The 25,040-nt window shown below is 49.5% G+C and overlaps 10 protein-coding genes across 10 annotated transcripts; 5 read left to right on the top strand and 5 right to left on the bottom strand.

Moving 5' to 3' along the window:
• The first annotated feature begins 286 nt into the window (after nt 1–286).
• Nucleotides 287–1,279, top strand: DFJ58DRAFT_372218 (uncharacterized protein). The gene is made up of 4 exons (XM_041380089.1): nt 287–463; nt 516–693; nt 749–1,052; nt 1,113–1,279. Exons 1-4 carry the CDS (start codon nt 388–390, stop codon nt 1,119–1,121), a joined length of 567 nt encoding a protein of 188 aa, XP_041244144.1. The 5' UTR covers nt 287–387; the 3' UTR covers nt 1,122–1,279.
• Nucleotides 1,280–2,935: 1,656 nt separating this feature from the next.
• Nucleotides 2,936–4,120, top strand: DFJ58DRAFT_786997 (thymidylate synthase/dCMP hydroxymethylase domain-containing protein). The gene is made up of 2 exons (XM_041390098.1): nt 2,936–3,488; nt 3,540–4,120. Exons 1-2 carry the CDS (start codon nt 2,981–2,983, stop codon nt 3,944–3,946), a joined length of 915 nt encoding a protein of 304 aa, XP_041244143.1. The 5' UTR covers nt 2,936–2,980; the 3' UTR covers nt 3,947–4,120.
• A 2,198-nt stretch (nt 4,121–6,318) lies between these two features.
• DFJ58DRAFT_727704 (WD40-repeat-containing domain protein) lies at nt 6,319–8,239 on the bottom strand (the record flags this gene model as incomplete). Its single annotated transcript, XM_041385511.1, has 5 exons — nt 6,319–6,561; nt 6,617–6,832; nt 6,892–6,975; nt 7,029–7,067; nt 7,115–8,239. 5 exons carry the CDS (start codon nt 8,237–8,239, stop codon nt 6,319–6,321), a joined length of 1,707 nt encoding a protein of 568 aa, XP_041244142.1.
• Nucleotides 8,240–9,618: 1,379 nt separating this feature from the next.
• DFJ58DRAFT_786986 (uncharacterized protein) lies at nt 9,619–12,211 on the bottom strand. Its single transcript, XM_041390097.1, has 11 exons — nt 11,975–12,211; nt 11,868–11,904; nt 11,716–11,810; nt 11,498–11,666; nt 11,301–11,444; nt 11,175–11,243; nt 11,064–11,126; nt 10,891–11,015; nt 10,700–10,842; nt 10,355–10,646; nt 9,619–10,305 (listed from the first exon to the last, which is right to left on the bottom strand). Exons 1-11 carry the CDS (start codon nt 12,030–12,032, stop codon nt 9,851–9,853), a joined length of 1,650 nt encoding a protein of 549 aa, XP_041244141.1. The 5' UTR covers nt 12,033–12,211; the 3' UTR covers nt 9,619–9,850.
• A 213-nt stretch (nt 12,212–12,424) lies between these two features.
• Nucleotides 12,425–14,309, bottom strand: DFJ58DRAFT_683743 (uncharacterized protein). Its single transcript, XM_041383263.1, has 3 exons — nt 13,914–14,309; nt 12,745–13,861; nt 12,425–12,697 (listed from the first exon to the last, which is right to left on the bottom strand). The coding sequence occupies exons 1-3, from the start codon at nt 14,118–14,120 to the stop codon at nt 12,636–12,638; spliced, it is 1,386 nt and encodes a 461-aa protein (XP_041244140.1). The 5' UTR covers nt 14,121–14,309; the 3' UTR covers nt 12,425–12,635.
• A 1,110-nt stretch (nt 14,310–15,419) lies between these two features.
• DFJ58DRAFT_786982 (uncharacterized protein) lies at nt 15,420–17,272 on the top strand. Its single transcript, XM_041390096.1, has 4 exons — nt 15,420–15,694; nt 15,747–15,886; nt 15,945–16,051; nt 16,159–17,272. The coding sequence occupies exons 2-4, from the start codon at nt 15,808–15,810 to the stop codon at nt 17,164–17,166; spliced, it is 1,194 nt and encodes a 397-aa protein (XP_041244139.1). The 5' UTR covers nt 15,420–15,694; nt 15,747–15,807; the 3' UTR covers nt 17,167–17,272.
• Nucleotides 17,273–17,405: 133 nt separating this feature from the next.
• DFJ58DRAFT_786977 (major facilitator superfamily domain-containing protein) lies at nt 17,406–19,849 on the bottom strand. Its single transcript, XM_041390095.1, has 9 exons — nt 19,497–19,849; nt 19,427–19,436; nt 19,302–19,376; nt 18,993–19,252; nt 18,418–18,928; nt 18,342–18,362; nt 18,149–18,289; nt 17,887–18,096; nt 17,406–17,825 (listed from the first exon to the last, which is right to left on the bottom strand). Exons 1-9 carry the CDS (start codon nt 19,587–19,589, stop codon nt 17,503–17,505), a joined length of 1,644 nt encoding a protein of 547 aa, XP_041244138.1. The 5' UTR covers nt 19,590–19,849; the 3' UTR covers nt 17,406–17,502.
• Nucleotides 19,850–19,851: 2 nt separating this feature from the next.
• On the top strand, nt 19,852–22,806 carry DFJ58DRAFT_913932 (transcriptional repressor TCF25-domain-containing protein). Its single transcript, XM_041395353.1, has 10 exons — nt 19,852–20,010; nt 20,063–20,137; nt 20,192–20,370; nt 20,419–20,843; nt 20,901–20,990; nt 21,038–21,191; nt 21,244–21,517; nt 21,568–21,710; nt 21,765–22,524; nt 22,583–22,806. The coding sequence occupies exons 1-10, from the start codon at nt 19,876–19,878 to the stop codon at nt 22,703–22,705; spliced, it is 2,358 nt and encodes a 785-aa protein (XP_041244137.1). The 5' UTR covers nt 19,852–19,875; the 3' UTR covers nt 22,706–22,806.
• Nucleotides 22,807–22,936: 130 nt separating this feature from the next.
• Nucleotides 22,937–24,416, top strand: DFJ58DRAFT_716275 (DExH-box splicing factor binding site-domain-containing protein; the record flags this gene model as incomplete). The annotated part of the gene is made up of 3 exons (XM_041384207.1): nt 22,937–23,238; nt 23,311–23,950; nt 23,976–24,416. The coding sequence occupies 3 exons, from the start codon at nt 22,937–22,939 to the stop codon at nt 24,414–24,416; spliced, it is 1,383 nt and encodes a 460-aa protein (XP_041244136.1).
• Nucleotides 24,417–24,609: 193 nt separating this feature from the next.
• Nucleotides 24,610–25,040, bottom strand: DFJ58DRAFT_660141 (uncharacterized protein; the record flags this gene model as incomplete). The annotated part of the gene is made up of 3 exons (XM_041382133.1): nt 24,610–24,723; nt 24,780–24,833; nt 24,870–25,040. 3 exons carry the CDS (start codon nt 25,038–25,040, stop codon nt 24,610–24,612), a joined length of 339 nt encoding a protein of 112 aa, XP_041244135.1.

Genomic DNA, 25,040 nt, shown 5'->3' with positions numbered 1-25,040 from the left:
CGCCTGAGGCTGTCACCATACGGCGTCTATCGGGGAAGACTGCGGCTGCAAAGACACGCTCTTCATGACCTTCAAATGTTCGACTAGCCGTGGTGATTCGAATGGCAGGCTGATCTGCTCCCGTCATTCTGCTCGAGTTGAATGGTGTTGAGCAAAACTTGCTGGAGAGCTTGTGGGTGTTTTGATCTAAGTTTCAAAGGTGCGTCTACTGGGTCCTTTGATGCTTCTTCACAGCCTCAACTTCATATATCATTAGACGCGCAGGACCGGAGTCCTTAAACCTATATTTATGTAATCTGCAACCAAACTATAAATCCACCTTGCTCTCTTCATCAAGGTAGTTCGCCATGTCCGTCCCTCCATTCGATTCCACTGCCTACTTCATGGATGTATGGTCAAAGAATCGACATCACTCCTGCCGGACTGAGCGGGAAGTCTATAACACAGCAGAAACGGACAAGGCGTATGCACCCCTCGACTTGTTGTTCAGCCACAATCGTGATCACAATTGACAGCGATATCTGCGCTTTTGGTTTCAGGAATCGTACCATGCCACATAGCATTCGTGCCCACGATCAGTGAGGAGAGCATGGTGAAGCTGGTACCGTTCGGTTCAGGTACTAAGACACACCGCCGTTATTTAACGCGCTCTGCACGCTTACTTGGCTTGCATCCACCAGTTGGTTTAACACAGTGAGCATTACACAAAAACATGTCTCTTCATCGATTCAACAACCTCTTCCCATAGGTCACGAACCACTCGCCTATCATCTCATTTGCATACAACCACAGCTCCGGGCCGCTTCAAGGACACAATCGCGAACTTGAAGAACAGGCAAGGATTCACTGTGAACACCATCAGCGAGCCATCCGTCCAGAATGCACATGCAACTGTTACAGACGCTCCTCCCGGCGCCGACGAGTGGAACAACGGTCTGACAAAGGAAAAATACGTATGCGTGCACCTTCGTGATACGACATATGCGCCAACAACCAGGTGTTCAGGTGCAAATAAAAGCCTCCCGCATCAAGGAAAACACTTTCAGCATGGAGTGCGAGGTAATTTCATTAAGTAATTCGTACCTATATTATTGATCGGTTTTCTTAAACAGTATCATTGACAGCATAAAGTGGATGTTCTAACTCTCGCACACTTTGTGGCAGCGTTCTTGACGAGACGTTTCAATGGGCTCATGTACGGATGCTTGCCATTATAGTTCACATTTGCTATCCAAGTACAGAAGCCTCAACGTCCTCACACTCGTTCAGAGCTGGAACTCGTTATATCTGCCTGTTCTTTTACTGCCGTCAAACTGCGCCAACCGCGTGACCCCCAACAGGCTGCATGTGTTCATGTTCAGGCGCTCGCCAACTTCATAAACAGATGGTTGCCTGTGATGTGGTGGGGTCACAGCCTGAGGACGACATTCTGTATTGTCATACAGGTAGGGTCCGAAATGGTTCGGGAAGGCTGAACGAAATTGGAACTGTTCGGAAGGACCTAGAGCCGGGAACCATTCCTGCTATAAGGACCCTGGACCGAACCACAGAGAACTGGACCAAAAGTCCGGTCTGAACCGTGGTTCTCGACCAGTCCGCGGCAGCACTACCTGAGGCTGGTAGTGACGGTGCCACTGTCACTGGTGGGAGGACGGAATTCTGTGCTGTCATGCTGGCAGGGTTCTTCGACGGTCACGAGAACCCTTTGAGCAGTGACCAGCTATCACCCACTGCCTACCGTCAAGATGGTTCCAGTGTTGGGTCCATGGCGTGAGAAGCACCCCCTTTTAAAAATACAGTTCTTGATATATCTTTATCGATCATTCTATGGCCGGGCTGACGATGCACACGTACACCTGGCACACTGATACGAAGTTAACCACACCATTATTCACCAGTATGGCATTGCTATAATTGGACTCGTCAACGTCTTAGCGGCCATCTCAATTACCAGCAATCTCCTCTCACCAAGTGCCTCTTGACTGTCACTGAACGGGCCTGTGATCGAAGAACAGGCAGCTGCGCGAGAGCACATCAATAAAGGCTAAAGCCATTTTACTCTTGGAAAACCCCCCAGACAGCTACCAACACGGCGCCAAATCGCCCGTCGTGAAGTACAGCAACAGAGATCTCGGGATCGTGGCTGTAAATGAAACAAAGGTGACACGAACGAGTAGCAAAATGATCTCTGAAAGTAAATTTCGGGACTAATTTGAAGGTACTCCCACCAAGAAAGGCCGTCCGCTTGGCCGCTAGCGAATGGAGACTAATTAAAAGCTTGCAGGTCATCTGAGAGTTCTTTTCGCAATCATTATGTCCCATTTCCAGCGCTTTGCAATGCCAAGTGCGACCTTCACCATGGATTCGAATGACCTGCGATTGGCTACCTGAGTAACCAGGAGAAGGGTAAGGTATTTTCGTTCCTTTAGTCGGTTTATCTCCTCTTGTTGGACACGGACAGCTTCGCTGTCGAGAAGATGGCGAAATAATACGCAATACTAACGCGGGATAGTATATGATGCGAGGGACGGACTACGTGGAAAAACACAATGTCGTCACCAACACAGAAGGGAATCATATTGGCATGAATGAAAACAGAAAAGCTTGGAGTTCTGCCGTGGAGCACAAGTAGTTTTGCCATACAATTGGCGAATTTCAAAACTCGCAAGTTCTGCCAACAACGCCAGATGTCGGATCGCAGCGGAGTACCCCCAATATGTAGGTGATTATCGATTTCACTATTTAAACTGCTTCGTTATCTAGACAGTTGCCTGCACTCCATTTCTCTCGTCACTTTGGTCTCTTACGCCTTGTCGATACCCTCGTTGAAATATAAATCGATTTTTGTACTACCATACTTTTCCCACGATGAAGTTTATCTATTTACCTTTTTGGAAGTTGCCGCCGGCCTCGGCTATTCTTGTAAACAGCCAGACGCGTTTTGCCGCGTATTGCCAATCGCTCACTAGCATACTCAACGATGGGCAGCGCAGAGCCCACAACGCCACACGACGAACACCAATATCTCTCCCTCGTCCGCCGCGTCATAGACACAGGCGAAATTCGCCCAGATCGTACAGGCACAGGCACCCTCTCCATCTTTGCACCCCCCTCTTTCCGTTTCTCCCTCGCAGATGACACGCTCCCGCTCCTCACCACAAAACGCACGTTCCTACGCGCCATCGTAGAAGAACTTCTCTGGTTTATCCAAGGCTGCACAGACGCCCAAGTGCTCTCGCAAAAAGGCATCAAAATATGGAATGGAAACGGAAGCAAAGAGTTTCTCGAGAAGCGGGGTTTGGGACATCGACGGGAGGGTGATCTTGGGCCTGTGTATGGGTTTCAATGGAGACATTTTGGCGCGAACTACGTCAATTGTGATACGGATTATACCGGTCAGGGTGTCGATCAGTTGAAGGAATGTATTCGGAAGATTAAAGACGATCCGACTGATCGACGAATAATCTTGAGCGCGTGGAATCCAGCAGGTGGGTTTACTTTGGTTTGGTGGTCTCGCGTGCGCTGATTGTATACTATAGCCATGCCGCTTATGGCCCTTCCACCATGTCATATGATGTGCCAATTCTACGTGCATCTCCCCGCTACACCCGATGCTCCTAAACGCCTATCGTGTCTCATGTACCAGCGCTCAGCTGATCTCGGGCTCGGCATCCCTTTCAACATCGCATCTTACGCGCTCCTAACACATATGGTTGCGCATGTTACGGGGACCAAACCCCACGAGCTCATCATCCAACTCGGAGATGCGCATGTTTACCGCGACCATGTCGATGCCCTCGAGATACAACTCAAACGCGAGCCAAAATCATTCCCAAAGGTCAAATTCAGGAGGGAGATAAGTGACATTGACGGATTCGATTCGGAAGACATCGTAGTTGAAGGATATGATCCTCACCCAACGATAGCGATGAAGATGAGCGTGTAGATGTAAAACTGTAGAATGCGTTGCCCTGCTGCTACTGGATTATGATACCAGGTTGCTTATTGTTGCAGTAGTCAAAGTGTACAAGATATTATGATACCTCCTGTTGTGGTACTTAACTTTTGGTCGTGATCTGACATCTGAATCTATAGTCGCGTTGCGATGACTTCGGGCTGATCCGTTTCCGTCCCATTCATTGACACGGCCAGGCTCTCGATCGAGCACGACAATTAATTTTACAGGAAGTTGTAGCACTGGGTTGCATGTACGGCCCCACAGCGGTACCGGTCGAGATTAATGTTGAATGGTCGCTCGCCTTCCTGAGGGAGGATGCAGGCATAAGAAATAAACCCTCGCGTGTCAGATCAGCTCGGGACTCCATGTGATTCCATTGTATGACTGGTCCAACATTGGGATCACATGGCGTCTCAAGCTGAGACTACCAGTCTCGAGGACAACCAGGAAGTCAGTAAATGGAGATACTCACCTTTCCCAAGAACCTGGGTGGCGATGATATTTTCTCCTCTTGTAGCGTTGGCAGGCGTCATTCTTTTATTTGTAAAACCGGGGTGGGCTCACTCACGCTAACAATCTTGGTTCTTAAACCTCTGAGCCCCGAGGAAGCAGCCTTAGTAGCGATGCCGCACCCGGACCCGGCGGGCACTGAGGGGTAAAAGTGAGGAAACGTAAGCCAGATGGCTCATATGGCACATCTCAAAATCATCAGTGGCGGGCCAGAAGGTGAAAAACGGAATGCACACTCTCATCTTGTGCCCCGAACATGTGAAGCTACAAGAGTGCTGAGTTGACGTGGGCGGGCAGGGTGGAGAAAAGTCGACAACTGAGAGCCTCGGCGAATGTGGCTAGTAGATGCCTGATGAAGAGGGTCAGTGAACCCTTGTCCTATCCCTGCGTCATCCACGCCGCGAGCGACAGGCGTAAAGGTCAGCAGCTGGATTGTATCGTTCCATTGGTTATCATCATTTGCCTGTTTGTAGCGTCCTTGAATCTTGAGCGTTGGTACACGCTGGAGTCTTCTATCAACATCTGGGCGTGGTCACCTCGGTTAGCAGGCAGGTAAGAAGGTGGCGCATACCTGGGCATCTGTCACGATCGAGAGAACGTCAGTACGCAATCTGACGCGTAGGGAGTACAACATACAAGAAACGTACCATGTGGCATCGAGCGTGCAAGACGAAAGTAGTGCTGGTGACGCAAAGGACGAGTGTGTTATTAGGAGTCGCACGCCACGTACTTTTGCTCGAACGTCTGAAATAATGTGGTCGGCCAAAATAAGCTTTATAATAAATATGAGAGACAAGAAGAAAGAGCGGACGAGAGAGTGCAGCGGGACTGAGGGGGTTTATATAGGCGGCTGACATTATTTGGTTGTGCCACTGATACAGAGTTGTTGCAAACCTCGGACGCGGATATGTACTCAATGAATGAATTTGAAATTGTTGAACCAAGACGCGACGGTCACATGATTAGTAAACCTTCTGATCCTAACAGCGCCAAACATGCCAGAACTGAGAAATCCATCCACCTATGATTTCAAGTTGACGAGTCCTCATCAAGTCCCGATGCCAGTATCAAACGTCTTACCTCTGCCAGGGGATCGGTTCAACAATGTCCCAAGTTGTTGTACATCATGACGTTTCGGACGCGCACCTGATAGGCCGATCGTCCTGACGGTGTAGTTGTCTGGGAGCGACGCAAGTGTACTCCTAGTACTACCATTACACGACTCCAAGGAATAGTGACGTATACTGCCAACTGATATGGAGTGATGCGCTAGGAGAATGGTTGACTAGGAAATAATACTGGGCAAGCCGAACAATGCCTACTTCTGGCCTTGCCATCGCGCGCCTTGAAAGTGTTACATAGCATCACTCGATCCGCAGTTCTTGCCCAGCGGTCTTTTGTCGTGTCAAGGAAATAGCTACAAGGACAAATATTGATTCTCAAGAGGTTGTGCTCGTAACACTTTACCCTCACTGACGTGAGTATGATAGCGATATTGTTTACTTCCTGAAACTTAAAAAATATCTTTACAGGAATAGCTAATGTTGGTCTGGAGCCGAAGGCAATCCCCTCGCATTCGTTGTGCGCGTTTCGTGGATTCCAGGTTAGACGAATATGTCAATAATACGAACAGTGAAATGACAAGCGCTCTGTCAGGTACCTCGGAATGTAGAACACATAATCCACTTGATGTTATTTGTAATAGAACGTCAGCCAGACAAGCATGCAAGAAACAGCAAGAAAATTGATGCATGTAGGGACAGAATAATATTAAACCCTGACAAGCAATTAGATCGATCAAACACGCAATGATGCGATACAAGATGAGATATAGGAAACATCGAAACACACTAGGCAGCAGACTGAGCAGTGGGGACAACGCGACGAGTGCGGCGGATGCACCCGAGTGCGAGGCAAAAATTGCCCCAACAACCATAGTCTTCCGCTGCAGGTTGTTGTGTTGTCGTCTGTACCTGACTCTGACTCTGAGGCGGTGGCCTCGAAACTGGCGGCACCGCAGGCTGAGCTGTCGTTGAGGATGACTGACCAGTCTGAGCGTTAGTCTTCACAGGGGGACGCGCTACATAGATCCTCTGGAGATTCAGTTATGTATGTAGCAGAACGAGGGATACCTGATACAACGCTTACATTCTTTTTTCTTCCGGCTGAGACCGTTACGGGCTGCGGGCCAGTGGGCTGCGCGAAAAGACTTTGCTTGGGGCGTTGTTGCAGCGGGGTGGATTCATTTTCCGACGAGTAGCGACGGGAAGGGATGGTGATATTCCAGAAGCGCCAAGTGGGGGATGGGTTATGATGCTGGGAACGACGAGAGGGACCTGCAGATGGTGACAAAGGATAATAGGGCTGGTAAGTCCGCTTATCGTCAAGACTACTGCCTTTGTACAACAAAACACGAGGTTTACCGGAAAGAAGTCCTTTTGTAGATCATCTCGCTCCCCGTCAGTGAACCCATAATCCCCTGATTGAGGCTTTGTGATAGCATCAACCTATAATAGTTCCGTGAGCAATGAAAAGAATACGGTCATGCGAGAGTACTGACGTCAAGGCAAGATGGTGTTGGTGACTGGAGTCGAGTTTCCTACTGTATAGCTTGTCAACTTGTAGTATGAGCGTGAAAACACGTACTGCAAGCTCAGGAACTAAATCTTTTACCATCCACAGGGTGAGTTTCTTACCAAGTCCACTATTTGCTAGGTATCTCCCATCTCGAGAGAATGATATACAGCGAAGAGTTCGGCGGTCAATGAATGGCTGGCGGAGCAATGGTTCATGGGACACTGTGTCCCATAGTTGTGCAACACCTGGCTGGCCCACGCAGGCTAGTACATTGTGTTTGGGTGAAAGCGCGATAGAATTCACCAAATCGTTGTGCTCAAAGCGATGAAGTTCGATGCCCGAGTCACTGTCGAAAACACGCACAAACTTGTCTGAGGCGGCGTATACTTTTTTGCTATCCGACGACCACAACAACGACGTCACACTAGCCCACAGTTCCTCGATGGGGCCGACGACGAGCTCGCCCGTTTTCGTATTCCAAATGCAAATCGTCTCGTTCAACCCGCCTGATGCGATTCTGTCGCCTGAAGGTGAATACACAAGAACATTCACCCACTGCTGCCCCGTCTTGATGGGGCCCACCTCGGTTTCTCCGCTGTCTTGTTTTCGGATTAGGATTGTCCCATCTCTGGACCCGCTTGCAATATAGTCTCCGCTGGGTGACCATGACAGTGACCTTACTTCCCGGCTATGACCCGTCCAAACGCCTTCAATCATCTTTCCATTGTTGCTATCCCACCGCTGAATGCTTCCGTCCATCCTCCCACATGCAATTGTCTTTCCATCCGGTGAAAGTGCCAGTGCATGTATGCAACCCCCCTTGCCTGTCCATGGTTCCCCGACAAGCAGTCCAGTGTCACAGTCCCACTTGCGCATCGTGCCGTCCCACGAACCACTCACGATGTGGATGTTATCGTGCAAGAAGACAAAAGCCCAAACATAGTCCTCGTGGCCCACAAATTCTTGCTTCGGAGTTGGTTTTTGGGATTGGGTTGGGGGCTGAGCTCCCTCAGTGCCCGGCATCGCAGGGGCTTCAGAATCAGGGCTCATAGCTTCCACAACCATCGACGTGGCAAGGGAGTCAAATTCAGAAGACATAGCTTCCCCATCGCTCGGTGTTGTAAGGGGCTCAGGCTCACTGGCAAAATACATAGCTTCCTCAGCGCTTGGCGTCGCAAGGGATTTGGAAGACATAGCTCGTTGTTGTGAGGCTTCTTTGCGTCTTTTCCGACCCTGACTCGGTTCGTGATCAAAATAGGCAGGAAGAGTTGACCAGTACTCACTGCTTGTTTTGCTTCTTCCTCGCTGGTTGCAAACAGACAACGACTCGGAAGTGAGTCTTATGTGCGTGGCAAGCATGGATTCCATGAGGCAGCGCTAATAGTTGATTGGTAACAGGTATGTATTTGCTCAATTCAAATTGTGCGTGGCGAACATGTCATCATCGACGCACGCAGTGACCCTCAACTGTCAAACATTGCTTCTGACGCCCGTCTATTGTTTGCTCCATAGTGCTTTTCATGTCCAACTGACGTGTTCTCGCGATCTCACACGCACTTGACAATATCAGAGTCAAAACAACAATGTAACTTGTGGTACTCGCTGGGTTTGGTCTTGGCTGGTGGCCAGGGAATATCGGTTGCGTAGTTGAATGCAATGGGAGTTTGGCATAGTGCTTGAACTGCATTTCTTGTAAGTATTGCATCCATCTCACACCGGTAGCGCTAATGGTTGATTTGTAACAGGTTCCTTTGTTACGACACTGATCGCTGCTGGGATGCCCACTACGCTCATAGTATGAACGATCATTTGCTTAATTCCAACCAGGGCATCATAGCGAGCATGTCGTAACACATAGGAAGACAGACGCAGTGACCTTTAACTGTCAACATACCTCCTAGCGCCCATCTATTATTCGAACCCTGCCCCAGAGCCCATACTTCTTATTTCCGATTGACTGAGCTCCATATTCTTTCTATCCCGCACGCGTTTAACATCTCTTGGCCCATTCGAATCAGAACAATAATTCAACTCGTGATACTCGCTGTGTTTTCATACTTCACCACGAGGGCATCTGATCGAACCATCATAAATCATATTCATTGAGATTCCGGCAAGAAGACAAAACCCTAGTGAGAGAACGTCTTGTCACAAAAGCTTTGCGACAAGACATTCTGTCGCTAGGGTTTTGTCCGCGACGATCACTCTGAACCGTAACCGCTCAACTCAAATGCGAATTGTCCTTTTTGCATTTTCGTGTAGTTCTGACGTTCCAGAACAGAAATAAGGTCTTTATGAGGATATTTTCACTCAAAGGTTTCTTTGACATACCAAAGAAAGCGGTGTCAAGTGGGCTTCACACTTACTAGAAGGCTGGTCATTTCTACGGAGGACCAGCAAAGAGGAGAAGAGTGGTGAGCACAACCATGCATACCTGCAGCCACATTATCCGGAAAGTTTCTTCAATAGGATGACGAGGGTGACTGAAAGGGTGCTTTTGGGCTGAGTTCATCAAGTAACAGTAACTCACTCGACGTAAACAAAACGGGGGAACAGTACACCAATAGCCCCAGGAGCTTGTAACCGCTTGACCCGCCGGGTTTCCACAAGGGTGTCAAGTATATATATTATGTTACTGGTATGAAGTGCGAAGCGTGTTATGAAATTTGTACAGTAAGTGAATTCCTCTTTCCAACGAATCGTGAATGGATACAGGCTGAATACGGAACGGAAATGCAACGAAGGCACGAGTCTAACACTGCAAGCAGAAACCTGGAAAAAGCTAAGCCATCTATGGTGGTAAGATCACTTTGCTGACGCTAAACGCATACTCTTCCTAGTCGGGGGAGGATTGTCAATGTCCAATTCGATACTGGCCTCCCAAGTCCTCTTCAAGCTTCGTGATGATATCCTCGTCGGAGAGCGGCTCTGACAATTGGGAGGAAGCGTGGTGAATTGGTTGTCCGAATAGCTGGGTGTTCGCCCGAAAGGTCTTGAAGCACGGCTCTGAGGTACACCAAGACCGAGAGCAGACGTAAGTGCCGTTGGGGTAGAAGGTGCTTCAGTAGCGGGAGGTGTTGGTACTATAGTGGTTATTTCCGCTGCCTCACCCGGCATAGGAAGGGACCTGAGCACATGCCGATATGCGGTTTGCACAAGTCCCATGAATCTCTCTTCCTTGGTGTAAACCCTCAGGAGGAGCTCGCCAAACTTCTCGGGCATCAAAAGGGAGACGTCTCCCGACTCGGCCCGCCGGCACACTGGGGGACGAATCAGTACAGTTATCATATTGAGATACTCGATGATCACCATTTGGTTCATGCTTGCTATAGAATTTAACCTGATAGATGGGATTGTCCACTCCTCTGCCGTAGTGCATCTTGGTGATACCCACAATGACGTGGTCAACAGTGAGCTCAGCGACGAGGCTCTGTTCAACACCTTCAAGGTTGGCATTTTTAGCAGCATGGACAATTGCTTCAGGCGTGATATGTGCCTGGCAAAATTCCTTGTCGTCCCAATCCATGATCTTGTAGTCTACCCGCCGATAGAGGTCGCGGGTCTGGATGCGGTCGATGATCTTGCGCGCTGGTGCGAGGTCCTGATGCAATTACAAGATGAGACAAGCGAAAGGAGGAAATTACACAGACTCACTTCCGATTCGGTCATGTTGATGCGATGGAAGAGATCATCCGTGAGATGAAGATACTTTTCAGGCACATCGATATACTCTGCGAACTTCATGTGCTTCTGTGCAATGAGAAGTACGTCCATGATCATGTATTCAATGGCGCGAGCTATACTAATGTCAGCATAAAAAGGGATGTATGCAGAGTGATACGTACTAGTTTTGTGATTATAGATATTTTTATGCAATGAGAAACGGGTGTAGAACAGTTCGTAGACTGTGTTGGCATCCTTGATGTCATAGCATATTTGTCCGTCGATGACGCGAGCAGAGTGAATCAATCTAGATGCATGTCAAAAGCACTCAGCGAACCAATGATCTGAAGACTACCTTGTCATGGCAATGTTGCGTTTCTCGCCGACAGCGTGGCAGTCACGAGCGATGTAATCGAACCTTGAACTTCAAATGAGATGTTGCAGATGTGGAAGAGTAGAGACAAACTTGTCGACGTCAATGCCATTGAGATCGTTGGCAACGATCTCAAACAAAAAAGGCATAGTCGTCCCAAGCCTGAAGCAGCCAATTGTTCATCAGAAACTGTTGAGTCAAGTCAACAGAAACACGCACTTGCATCGCTCCTTCCTGCCAGAAATGAGTGCCTTCACGGTCTCTACATCCTCAGGCGAGATGTCAAGACTACGATACTTCTTCACCATGTCATCAAACATCATTTCCGATGCTTGCTCGTGACTCCATTTGGGGCGATTAGGACTAAAATCCAGTCCTCAGGTCTTTCGGAAACGTAAAGCAGAACCACAACCTACAGGGCTTTTGGGATGAAATGACCATCCCAAACATGGGACCAAGGCCCATGACCAAGGTCGTGGCACAGTCCAGCAAGCTCAACGCATCGTATATGCTCATCCGTGATACCCAACGACGGTTGACTCTTCTGAAGATGTTGAGCCATCATCCTGGCCAGGTGTCCAACGCCTGTTTGAGGCCGTCAGTCGAACAATCTAAGAGATATCATTACTCATACCAAGGCAATGCTCGAATCTATTGTGAGATGCTCCTGGGTACACATAGTATGAGATTCCTAGTTGTTTTACATATCTCAACCGTTGAAAGTGCGGTCTAGGAAAAAAAATGTATTGAGTTCCTTTCATTAGGAAGAAGCCAACGGCAACTCACGTGTCTATGAAGCTGCAAATCCATGGATCGTACTCCACTGTTGGACATACGGAGTCGCGGCCACAAATGAGATCGCCATGAAAAATTAACTGAATTGTAATACTCACCATAGTCGTGTACTGGATCTTTGAAGATCCTCTTGTTAGGAAGTGAGTCTTCAGTCATGTCGAATTTTTCTCCACACAACGAGCAACTGAAAGGTCAACGAAAGCTGGTATCGGGCTGTGCAACGCGGTAGTCGTCAAAGCGAGAAAGAAAGACCGGTAGTCTTTAGAGACTACAGCCGGAGTGATCTTTATAAATCATACTATACCCTAGGACGATGACGAAAGTTACGTTTCGAGAACGCATGTTTGCACTGGCACACAGACACGTGACCAATATCAATCGGATTGAGCTCGGTTGCACCCATATTATGCTAGTTGTCGAAGCCTTAGATACTCGGTTCAGTCAGTCGTCCATGTAAAAACTCCTCATCGGAAGTAAAGCTTGTCAGATTCATTCGACTGACGGGTCACTTTGGATCCTTAAGATAATAATAATGTCAGGGGTGAGATGAATTCGAGCTTCTGATGAAGCTCGAGGTATTCTCAGTTGCCTTATAGCCTTGAGCGCAGATCAATCATGGGAGCGTCACAGGTCACGCTATCAGCAAATATATCATACCCTGAGCCCTAGATTGTGAATTAAAGGAGGAAGTCCTACAAATACCGCACGGAATCCGTGAATCGCGAAAAGGGGGTTCAAAACGCTAAGATAACTTGGACCTCATGTTCCAGACAAGCCAGCATCTTTATCTGCTAGACTTGGATCATAAACAGGAACATGCCCTATAAATCAATAAGCACCGTGGAAATAGATGAGGTAGAACACGCACCATTGATATGTGGCATACCAGGGGGCGGCGAGGGGACAGTCATATTTGGTGACGGCACCAGTGAATCCATAAGTGGAACTGTACTCGCCTCTCCGCATTGTTCCTGCTGAACTTGACCGGGCTGCGAGCTTCCCTCATGAAGGTCACCATGAAGAGCAGGTTCTTCTCCTTGCCCCTGCTTTCCTGATGGCCGACCCTCCACACGCCTCACAAACTCACCCCACACGGCACGCTCGTCGGTCCCCATACCCTCAAACATATTCCGGACTGCTGCATCAGCCTTGCGATATACGCCACGGTGCCGGCACACGGTCGACTTAACATACCGGCATCCAAAAACGCGTTCGAATGACATGCGCTGAGTCGCATTAGGCGTTTGGGCAATAAGAGCATCCATCTGCCGGAAGCCGGCAGCAATTTCAGTCACTGTATAATCGTTAGGCCATCTTTTGAGTGGAGGGTGGGGGTGCTGCGGGAATGGCCCTGGCCCTGTCCGAGTGGCTGACGAAGGTGACACCACTGGATACTGCCCTGGGCTGTTCGGTGGCTGGCCACTCATCGGGGTTGGAGGAGGACCTGAGTATGGATGTGGCATGGGCGAGGATGCCTCGCCCTCAGGACTGTTTGCGTGGGATGGGCTAGCAACTGGTGGTGCACTCATTGGATGTCCAAGCGGAACCTGCGGGTACATATATCCCATGGGCGGTATATACATCGGGTGCGGGTACCCTTCCGGTGGGTATGGTCTTTTTGTGGGAGGGCCCTCTGTATGTTCAGTTGCGGGCCTCTTGGTGCCATTTTGTGTGACAATCGTAGGAGATACGGGTTGTTTCTTCTTCGACTGTAGCGTCAACTCCTCTGCGAGTCCTCGGCATTCCTCGTCTAAAAGTCCACTTAAAAGACTTTTACGGAGTTTATATAAGAGACGCTGGTCTGTCTCGATCGCACGGACAGTGGTAATCATATGTTGCTCCCAATTGCCTGTTGCATGATTATAAGTATCGACGTATGAAGCGGATGTGAGTTCCAGGTCGGAAACCACGGATGGAAAATGCGACAGCTGAAACAACGGAAAAGTGGATATCTCGTGGTTTAGGCGAATGGGATCGCAAGCCGGCTGGTAACTGGTCTAGTCACTGGGCGCAATCATTTAAGGATATACAACTGACCTTGTACCATATAACAAGCGTTATAGAACGTTTCAGTGACAGTTCCATCTGGCTCTGCTTCTCATCATTGGAGGGTTGCTCAGGCAAAGGAAGCTTCTCTGCACCACGAGGAACCACATTTGCGGACATCTGTAAGTAGGTAGATGTATGAACAATTGGAGGGGGTCGGGAGGCCAAAGTGTGCACCCTATCCATCTGTATGGACATAGCTGGCCTTGAATGCGCGGTGGCAGACGCGCTGGTTGCTCTGGATCATAGCAGACAAAAGTCAAACGAAATGGAGCCTCTGTAATGAGATCAAGAAGAGGAGAGCACTCACGACCCAAGAATCCAATGGACAGCAATAGACAAGTCCGTTGAACAAGAGACGTGGACAAACAGTGGACGAAACCTCAGTCCCAGGGACCACGTGGAAACAAACTCCGATCTCCGCTTCATGTGACGGAACCTTCTTTGATAAGTACCAGAACACCAGTCGGAGCCTGCTTGGATTCAGTTGGTTTTGTGGCAAGAAAAACACTTTTGTGACACTTTCTTTCCTGCAACTCATCCTCAATTTCAGCGAATGCAACGACTTACGCAGGGCGATTCGTCAAGCACCAAGTCATGAAGTGGGGTCTAAATGATCTTTGAAATCATACAGTCTGCATGAAGAGCTATCAAATTGTCTTTTTCTGGTAATACGTTGTGGCTCGAGAACTGGCTTCTGGCAACCGACAAAATCAACCGCGGTCAGTCTGTTAGACTGCCGGGAATTGCACCCAGCGATACAGGGATTTCAACCTATCGAACTATCAAATTGTCCACAAACCAGCGGAACCGTTGGCTGAAGTGTAATTTGCACTTGCATTTTGATGGGGATAGCCTGACCCATATTCCTCGTGGCTCGTAGAGCTCCACAGCAGACCGCAAGTGGGCCTACAGTATGTGGTCTGAGTTTTTTTTTCCCGAGTCACCTTTCGTACGACATCACAAGCCTGTCTGCTCAATTATATGGTTTGCATCTGCTTCACCTTACTTGATCTGGCATTATCGCATCAGTGGGAGTCTGTGAAATATAGCGCAATCGATCAGTCCAGGCCTTCATTTGAAATGCTCGGGATTCCAGCAGCAGCCTGTCTCCCGGCATGCCTACTACTATCACTTCTTGAACCATATCGGAACACGATCGCAGCATGAGGTTTTTCACACTCCAACAATATCGGAATGGCCTTTCTCTGTTCTGGAACTCAAGCTACGACTTCTAGCGGTACTGTGGGTCGGTGAACTTGGTTGCCGGCTTGGAGCCGGGACCGATACTTTACGGATCAGTTCGTACCTCCAGAATGCTATGCAACCACGTTCCATTCCCGAATCCATTGACTACACGGGGCACAACTTAATAATCAATCTCACAGACGCTCATCAATAACGCCAGCACAGGTTTCAGCGCAGGAACACCGCTATGTCACCGGCCTAGATTTATAGTTCACGGCCCCTTCCTGGCCTGCAGCTTCCCCTCTTTTGTATATGTCCCATCATTCTCAGCTCGAATTGTGGCGCCAAACGCCTCAGGACAAGCGATTGACAATTTCTTGTAAGGCTTTTGGTTCACATTATCGAGGCTAGATCAATTCATTCTGGGGTGTAGCGATCCATGTAACAGCTCCTGCGGCTGGCCTTCGTCGCATTCCAGCCGGCTATTATGTCGCCGTCGAGATCCACGGAAATGTTTGGAGAACAGCCGTCAAAGCGGAAGTACCGTCAAGCAATGTCGTGCAGTGGGATCAGATTTTTGTACTGTGAGTGCTCGGTTAGACGGCGTTCCGTGAGAATACTGAAGCTGCATCTCAGTCCTGCAGATGGTTCAGTAACAGTGTCTTTGAGAATCTTTGCAGCCTTCGAATTTGAACGTATGCTTGGGCGCGGCGAGTTGATGCGCGAGGCTGAGCTCACAGTGGGAGAACTTTTGCATCACAGCGACCAATCCCTACGTGAGTTGGCGGCTAGTTTGTTCTTTGATGCCTTTTACTCAGATGAAATAACCTTCAGCCATCTTATTCTTTCCCGATGGGGGTGAATCACCATCTCTCCTGGTAAAGGTTGACCGAGGCCTTGAAGACGAACCCAATGCAACTCAGTTTGGCCAATGCCACTCCGTAAGTGTTGTCAACTCCACAAGTATGTCTGCTATCAGATTGACATCCCAACCAGCCCAGACCTAACGAGTCACGACTTCTCGGACAAATGACGGAAAACCGGTCAGAATCTCCTCGCATGCTATCGCCGCACTCGTTGCATCTCAGACTATCACGCAGCCACGGAACAGCTGCGCCTTGCGCTTGATTATTGTGGCAGTGACCACCCTGACCGTGCAGCAGCATTGACTAATTTAGCGGACGCTCTTGTGAATCACCCACATATTGAAGAAAGCGATAACGCCATCAATGCCCCTATTTCGCTGTATCAGGAAGCGCTGGAGCTTCGCCGATCGGGACACCCAGACCGTTCCTTGGCAATGCTCAAGCTTGGACTCGCATTGCTATACCGTTTTCAACTAAGGAAAAATCCTGCAGATGTAATGGAAGGTCAAGACCTGCTGAATCGTGCAAAGCGCGTCTGTTCGGACGACAACCCCGATATCGAACCCGTCATTGACACAATCAGGAGCCCCACTCCTACCAATACTTCAAAGAGTCACCGCTCTTCGGCGATGCCTCCATCACCCCCTTCACCGCTTTCACGAATGTCGATGAACTCCGCAGCCTCACAGCCTCATACATTCCCAGGAGCACCGGGACGCACTGCTGACACATCAACACGTTCTGTTCCGGCGTCGATGAGAAGCATGAACGGTGAATCACTGCTGCAGCATGGTCAGGCAGAACAATTCGGAGATGAGAAAAAGTTTGCCGCAGATGAAAGTGACGCATCACCACCAGCCTGTCAGCCCACACATCCTCGCTTGCAATCGGGAACTCTATACACAAACTCTGTTATGATACCCCCTCAACTCCTGCCAGGAAGCCCGCGCAGAGAATGTGGCACGAAGCTACTGGCCCCTGATGTCGAAATGCGGGTAATACAACCACAGCAGGCTATTAAATCTATCTCATCACCGCTCACACCCCATTCGTTTCTCCCCTTGCCGGTACCAGCTGCTCAGGCCCCAAATCTGCTCGCCTCTAACCTCCGCATAGTATTTGTTGCTGTTTTGATGTCTCTATCTATTCTCATGTTGATGACGTGTCCATTGGATGGGCTATGGTTTTGATTAATGTTATTATTGCTACCTGCATTCACATCTGTAATACTAGGACCGCGCATAGAATCTGTACAATAACTGTAGCATCAAACTGTATTTTCATTATGATATCCTCGCACTGCATATATATATTCACGGCGTAACTAAGTATACCATCTACGTTGCAAGTAAATATGCATCTGGATTCATGAACGTTGAACATGCAACGAGCACAGAACGTGTATGCAGCCTCACCTACTCGGCGCCCGTTGCGTGCCTTTTGTGGTGTTGTCCGCAATTTCATGTTTCTAATGAATCTATGATAATTATATCTTGCACTGGGTATCTGCATAACTCTCTATCTATTTACTCTTCAGCATCCCAAATAACTTCCCTCTTCGCCTCCACTGTCTTTCTCTGGTCCCTTATTCCCGCCCAAACGCTCAACCCAAGTGCAATCAAACACGCTGTCGCTGTTACATACAAACTCGAGACATAGCAGTCGCGTCCATCAAAACATTGGTGTTCGCTTGGAAGACCGCCACGCCTTATCAAAGATAAAGGTGAATGCGTCTCGGTGTCATCGTTCGAGGCGTGTGAATCGAGGTTGCGCCCAAACATAAGCGAGAAAAGATTCCCTCCCACTAGTGGACTGAGTGAGATAAATCCCCAATTCTCCGAGAGATGTGCTGGAATAACTCATGTCAGTCCTTTTTGGTGTCATTCATCGGCAGTCAGTCCACTACTCACAAAGCCCAAACCAGTCGATGACGATCGTGGGGGCAATACCGAACAGACTACCGTATGCGAGCCCAAGTAGCGCGGTTGCTTTCCAAAGATGCGCAACGTCGTTAATGCTAATGGCAGACAATTGAGAGACCACAAAGAGCGTTGAAACGATGCAAAAACAGTATGCACGAGGGAGACATAGGCGAAATCGGATCAAGTCCGCGATTAATCCTGGCGTATCGAATAAGTGAAGATAGTGAGGTAGAAGGAAAAAGGAATGAACCAATAAGAATTCGTCCTGCAAAGTTGCAAACACTGAGAGTTGAAACTTGTGCGGCTTGCCATCGCAAAGCTTCTAACTCGTCGTAGTCAGGGTTCCCTTTGGCATACAATGCCTGAGATATGGAGCCAACATTATTGATATCTGCAGAACTTCGAGTGAGGCGACGCCATTGACCTTGATGAAAAACACCTACACATGATCCCAGTTCCACTTACTAATCCATGATGAAGTCGGTCACGGGATATTAAAAACAGAAAAACACAACTCACGAAGCGACATGATAAGAAAAACAAGATAAAAATCTGGGGTAAGCCACAGTTGCTTCCCATAGACATTGGGCCCATCATGCACGGGCTTTGCGCGGCTCGTACTCCTCCTGACACTTGACCCTCTCGATACAATCCGGTCCGGCACAAGTTCCACCGTGATTGATGGTTCGGGGACGTGATAGTTTGATGTCTCGTGTACTTGTTCCGTGGGATCAAGAAGGGAGGTATGACTGTCATTCCCACGAATAAATAGAGCGGCATCGCCGCTCGGAATCGGCTGGTATTCCTCACGTCCACGCAGGCCCCCTTCGATGCCAATTGTGGTGCTCGGGGGAGGTAACGGTATTTGACGGACTATCACAAGACCAAGAAGCATGGGCATGGCGGCGCCGAGGCCCAGGACAAGGAGGAGAGCAGATGTGTCGCCAGGGAATGCGAGACTGGCGACTGTGGCAAAGAAAAATGCGGATAAGCCGAAACCGGACAGAACGAGACCTGTTATAGTTCCGCGCTGCACAAAAGGTCATTGCATCAGCGTGACTTACTGATGCATGGATCACAGTACGGAAACAAACCGAGGTTTCAGGGAAGCTCTTAGCCGTAGTGTTCATAGCAGCGGCAAGGCCCGCATTTCCAGCCAAGCCGGTCATGAAACTGCAGGCAATGAGGATGACAAGATGCATGAACGATATTGCTGTTCCAGCACCATCATCGTAGATGTGCTTTATACCAAGATATCCTATGACGAGGCAAGCAAAGGCACTGATAAGCGGAATGCGGGGACCCTTTGAATCGACTACTCGACCCCAGGCTGGGCCGCTCAGATATACACCCACTGAATGAAGTTTAGGGTTTGGTCGAGTTGATTTGAACGAATCGCGCACCATTCCCTGCGAGGCCGATAACATTCAACCGAGTGTGGGAGAGCAATAGACGTGCGCCTAATTGTGGAGCATATGCTGTGATAGGACATTACACCTAGGATCTTACCGACACACGTACTACTCACCAGAGTATATCTGATGCGCAGCAGAACTACTTTCAATGACACAGATACATATCATGAAATTTTTACATACATAATTTGTCCCTGAACTGAGAGATACAAGGATAGAGCCTAGAAGTGTCAACATTCGCGGCGCGCTGAGCAGCGCGGGGGGCTGTGGTTCCATGCTTGAAGGGGTCAGACGACCTCACAGCAGCCTTGAGACTACGAAGCGTTGGATCGGCGTTGTGTTCGTCGAGCTCACCAACGATGATGGCGACGACAGCAAAAACGAACGTCGAAACAAAGTCGGAAGTAGATGTGTCCCACGGAAGACAGAAAGGTTGGAACTTGAGCTTGAGGCCTGAACTTCGCTAACCCGGAGTTATGTGACTTTCGAGCTTGAGAAAGTTTAGAGAAGATTAGATAATAACCAAAGATAAACATAGCTTTCATTGACCACAACGTACTCTATGCCCGCACGAATTAATAAACGACAGCAGCGCGAGCAGGAAGAGCTTTTTGCGCTAGGAAACCAGCCTGCTGCAGCCGTTGATGCGGACAGCGAGGAGGAACCAGCACCGATAGCACCCCCGGGGTTTGCAGCGGTAAGTCCAACCCTGGGACAAATCTTTGCGGAGATCGTAACGATGGACCCAGCTTTCCATCGCAGAAGATGACCATGTTGGATCTGAGAGCGATGACGAAACATCTAAGCCTACAAAGGCAAAGAAGGCGCGTAACTGTCATATACTATGATTCGAGACCAACTGACTAATTCGAACGCAGGCAAAGAAGAAGAAGAAGAAATCAGCAGCATCCGATGCACCGACAAACCCTCAGCAGGCTAAACCTGCTGAGGCACCAAAGCTTCAGCAGCCTAAATCTGTAAAGAAAGGCAAGGGAAAAGAGAAGAAGAAAGACGGCCTGGATGATCTAGACATGGCGCTCGCAGAGCTTTCCCAAAAGTGCGTCTAAAATTTTAGCTGCCAGTCGATGTGCTCATCAACGCAAAGATACCCAGAACTCCAAAGCGTGGCGGCTTCCTCGTCATCAACTACTCGAAACGCATCTCTTGCATCCCTTCTATCCGTCTCAGTATCCAACCTCGATGCAGAAGCAGAAATGCGCAAGTTCTTTGGCGCAAGAGCTGTCATAGCTGCAAAATCGTCAGAGACTTCCTCCTCTGGCGGCTCCAAAAAACGGAGAGGCGTTGCTCCAACCCAGACTCAGCGCTCGCAACTTACACGACCCCATCCATCATGGGGCATGATCAAACAACGTGAAGGCCTCTCTTCTCGCCCATTGACCGGCGAGGAGGTGCAACAAAAGATTACAGATCAAAATAGCCCAGCCGCAGCAGACAAGTGGTGGACTGTTGAGTATAGTAAGAGGTACAAGGGTGTCACAAAGACCTTTATGCAGGCTGTATCATCAGGAGGTAGTGTTTTTTTATCGTACACCTTTTCATAAAGCTCATAGCCATGCCTGCGACTAGATCCTGAAACGTTGTGGAGAGTTTTGCAGAAACTTCCGTGGCATGGCGATACACTGCTGCAGCTGGCAGAGGTGTATCGTCATCAAGAAGGTCAGTGGTCCATTTTCGATCATGTTCCTGTTATCAAATCATATCAGAATACAGCCAGGCTGTGGAATACGTGGATCGGGCGCTCTTCTCATATGAACGCGCTTTCTTAGGGTCATATAGCTTCACGAATGGGCTCAACCGCCTCGATTTCAACCGCGTCGAGAATCGTCCCTTCTTTCTTGCGTTGCATCGGCAGGTCACGTATGTCCTTCTCTCCTATACATATATCTTCTGGGAGACTAACCTGCCACAGTGATCTCCAGCGTCGCGGATGCATCCGTACCGCATTCGAATTTGGGCGCCTTCTATACTCCCTCGAACCATGGACGGATCCACACGGTGTCCTGTTCCATCTTGACTTCGTTTCCATTAAATCAGGTATGGGGCAATGGCTCTTGGACGTATATGCCGAGTTTGCTGGCGTAAGGACGGCATCCGAGGATCATTTGAATCCGAGCGCGCTGCCTGGATGGGCGTATGCGAGAGCCCTGGCGCTTTTTGCGAGGGAGAAAGCAGGTGGGGGGCAGGTAAATTTCCTGATCGTACCATCAGCAGTGTATTGATCTTGAAGTGGTAGAGCTTAGGAAGCAGCACGGACGCGCTGAAGCAGGCTATGCTAGCCTTCCCAGAGGTGGTACCACTACTGGCCGACAAGTGTGATATTTCATTATCTCCAGAGCTGCGCGGACACAGAGCATTCAGAATTCAGACTGACGGAATGTGCGTTGAATTGATCTGTCACATGACTTACCCGCGTACTGACGGCCATTGAAGTGGGCTGTCACCTGCACAAAGCGTTCTCCACCTCTTATCTCATCTCTATGCTCAGCGATCCGCACCTCTCTGGAAATCCGCTTCACATATGAAATGGTTCGAAAGCACCGCTAATGGAATTCAACCGTCGCTCAACGCCCAACGCTCCAATTCAACTCGTGAGCGGTTCCTCCAAATGTACTCCTCGACAACGCTTCGCTACTCTGTCTACCGACATATCCTCGTCCTCGAGCAAAGCTTCCGGAACCTCACCCCCTTCATTCCACGCTCTGTCTTGCTAGCCAAACAGCTTGCATGCGACCCACTTCCACCACTGACAGCATCCTCCGAATACAACGACGCCTTCTTTGCAGGTGCAGAAGAGATCTTCAGCGTGCGCCCTCGCCGACGGGACGCACGCGCGCTGGAGCGACTCATCCCAGACGCAGGTGTCAGGGCGCAGATCGAAGCGCTGTTTGATGCAAATCCTGGGCTGGCAGGGCAGTTGCCTGGTGGCGTGGTGCAGCTTGTGCAGATGATGGCGGAGATGCCGGATGAGGCGTTGGATGATATGATGCTTGGTCTTGCGATGGGTGCTGGGGAGGGTGGTGTTGGTGTGCCAGGTGGAGGGGGTATGCCAGGTGGATTGCCGATGGAGGGGGATAATGATATGCAAGACTTAGAACCGATGCCTCCGAGAGGTGCAGCGGAAGCGGCGCCAGCGATGGCGGACGAGGATGAAAGCGAGGAGGAAGATGAGGACGAGGACGAGTATATTGCTGTGAGTTGCTTTCTGATGTCTGGCTTGTTCAACGAAGGTGCTGATGTGATTGTTTCAGCCCATGCCCATACGGGTTGTGAGGAATCTGTTGAACAGGTTTTGGGGAGGTGGCGGGGCTACGGCTAACAGTGACGAATCTGATAGTGATGCTGAGGAACGGGACCACGACGGTGTTGACTAGGGATATGCACGAGTGTTTGATTCTGCGCGAGCCAAGTGTGCTTATAGCCCCTTCCATGTCAAATTTAATGCATTTATTTCATGGATACCGTTCAAACATCCATAATGTGTCTGTCATTGCAGCCCCCAAGCCTATTAAACTTTGGATAAGTTTCTGATCGCATCCGGGTAGGTGATGACTAAGCTTTGATACTCATTGGCAAGGTCAACGCTTGCTGTATCCTGCACGACGATGTCCAAACTGTCATTCACTGTCCGCAAACCCCCAGCAGCCGACGACGACAGAGCCAGCGACAAATTTAAGCTCTCAGCACTCCCTCGTCACCTCTCTAGTGCCGCAAGCTCTGCTTCTGGTACCCCATTCACAGGTTCTCCTCGTACTTTCAGTTCTCGGGAGGATTCCGACGACGACGACGAGAGCGGGATCGTGTTTGCTGATGGTGGGCGTAAAGATGAGCCTGACTCTAGCGATGATGAAGACAACCGTCTCGAGGACGAGCTTATTACTTCTTTCAACAAGTTCGGTGCACAGCGGTGCGTCTCTTTCCACTCTTTTCAACATTTCTACAGCTCACAAAAGGTCAATGTGTTACTTATATCACCTAGTGTAAATGGAAAAAAGCCAAAGACCAAAGCTCCTACGGGCCCTCTTGTCATCCCTTCGAAGCCAAATCCTGACTGGCGGGAGGCAGCACGGAAACGTCGTGCAGGTGCTGCACGATTCATCCCTGACTCGGCCAAAGCGAACACAGGTGCAGATGGCAGCGTTGGAGGGCTTGGAACGCGCGATACCATCAACTCCGGCCCCCAACTCTCAGGTATCCAGTTCGGCGACAAGAAAGTCAAAATCGAGACAAGCACGACATCTACTGATGAAGAGACAAGTTTAACAGTAGAAGAACATGCAAAAATGGATGTTGTAGAAGAGACGGAAGACCAAAAAGCCCTTCGTGCGCTGCTAGCTGGAGATATGGACTCGGCTCCCCAGATCGATACCATTCCCGTTCCTCCCAGCGAAACTGACGCCCTCCAACAAGACGTCGCTGATCTTCCGGATGTTGCTACTATCGATGACTATGCGCGTGTACCCATCACTGCGTTTGGAGCTGCTATGCTCCGCGGCATGGGTTGGGTGGACGGCGGGGCTGTTACAAACTCAGAGAGAGCGAAAAAGAATGCGCTGGTGGAGCCTTACCTACCTAAATCACGCCCTGCACTCTTGGGTATTGGAGCAAAGGAGCAGGAGGTGCTGGATGATGGCAGTAAAAAAGAAGAAACGGCGAGGAGACGAGAGGCGGTATATCCCGCTTGTGAGACAGGAGAGCAGTAGGGAGGAAAGCAGGAATGGGAGTGCGACTGTTTCGAGAAGGGCTTCGCGGTCACCTGAGTGGAGGAGAGGAGGAGAGAACAGTAGGAAGGATGATGATCATGAGAGGAGGAGTGATAGAAGGAGGGATGATGACCGCGACAAGCCTAGGAGAGAAAGTAATCGCGATAGGCGACGAGAACGCGACCGTGACGATCTGGGAGACAGAGACCGGGATGACAGGAGGAGACGAGACGGCAGTAGAAGGAATAGTGACACGGACTTGGACCGAAGGGACCGAGATCGTGATGTCGATAAACGTCGTGACAGAGTCCGGGACTATGACGACCGCGATCGACGCAGAGATGGTGAGAGCAAACGGGAAGGACGGGACAGACGAGATTGATTATGGTACCATCACGCCTTTCATCCAGATTGACTATTGTCGTAGATCTATGTATTGTGGTATCTTGTGCTGAACACGCTGTCTCGAGACGTTTACTCTAACTTGAATCCGTTGAATCCGTGAGTTAAACTTAGATATACAACAGAGATTATGTGCCATTCTCATCATTTCCTGGTAGTAGCGGTAAGTAGTACTACTGTGCCTGAGAGCATGCCTTTGCGCAACGAATGTATTTGACGCGCACGAAGATGAGCATGCCGTTGTGCTTGCCTGCGACTGGGTAGGTGATATCTACGGATTTGTAGAGCTGTTGGGAAGCGGCATGGTTAGCGAGCGAGCGGACTCGGCAGTAAATGAAATTACCTTGCACTCCATGCTAAAAGCGCTTGCCTTGACGCAGGAGGCCTTTATTTGCACCTGAACACCTCGTTGTTAGCGCATATATCGTATCACGAAGGTGCACGCATACTTTGTCAAACTGCTGATACTCCACTCGTCGAAGCCGGGAGGAGCTTCTATGGCAGTTGCAGTTGCATGTTCGACGAATGGCTCCCTGTGAATCCTTGGCTGTTCTCCAAGTTCGCAGTCGTGTCTTTGAAGCGGCCCAGAGCGCCGTGGTTGCAT

Source organism: Suillus subalutaceus (assembly GCF_016647625.1).
Source record: "Suillus subalutaceus strain FC151 chromosome Unknown DFJ58scaffold_50, whole genome shotgun sequence".
Lineage (NCBI taxonomy): Eukaryota > Fungi > Basidiomycota > Agaricomycetes > Boletales > Suillaceae > Suillus > Suillus subalutaceus.
The sequence above is the reverse complement of the archived record's forward strand: the minus strand, read 5'-3'. Positions and strand labels throughout refer to the sequence as shown.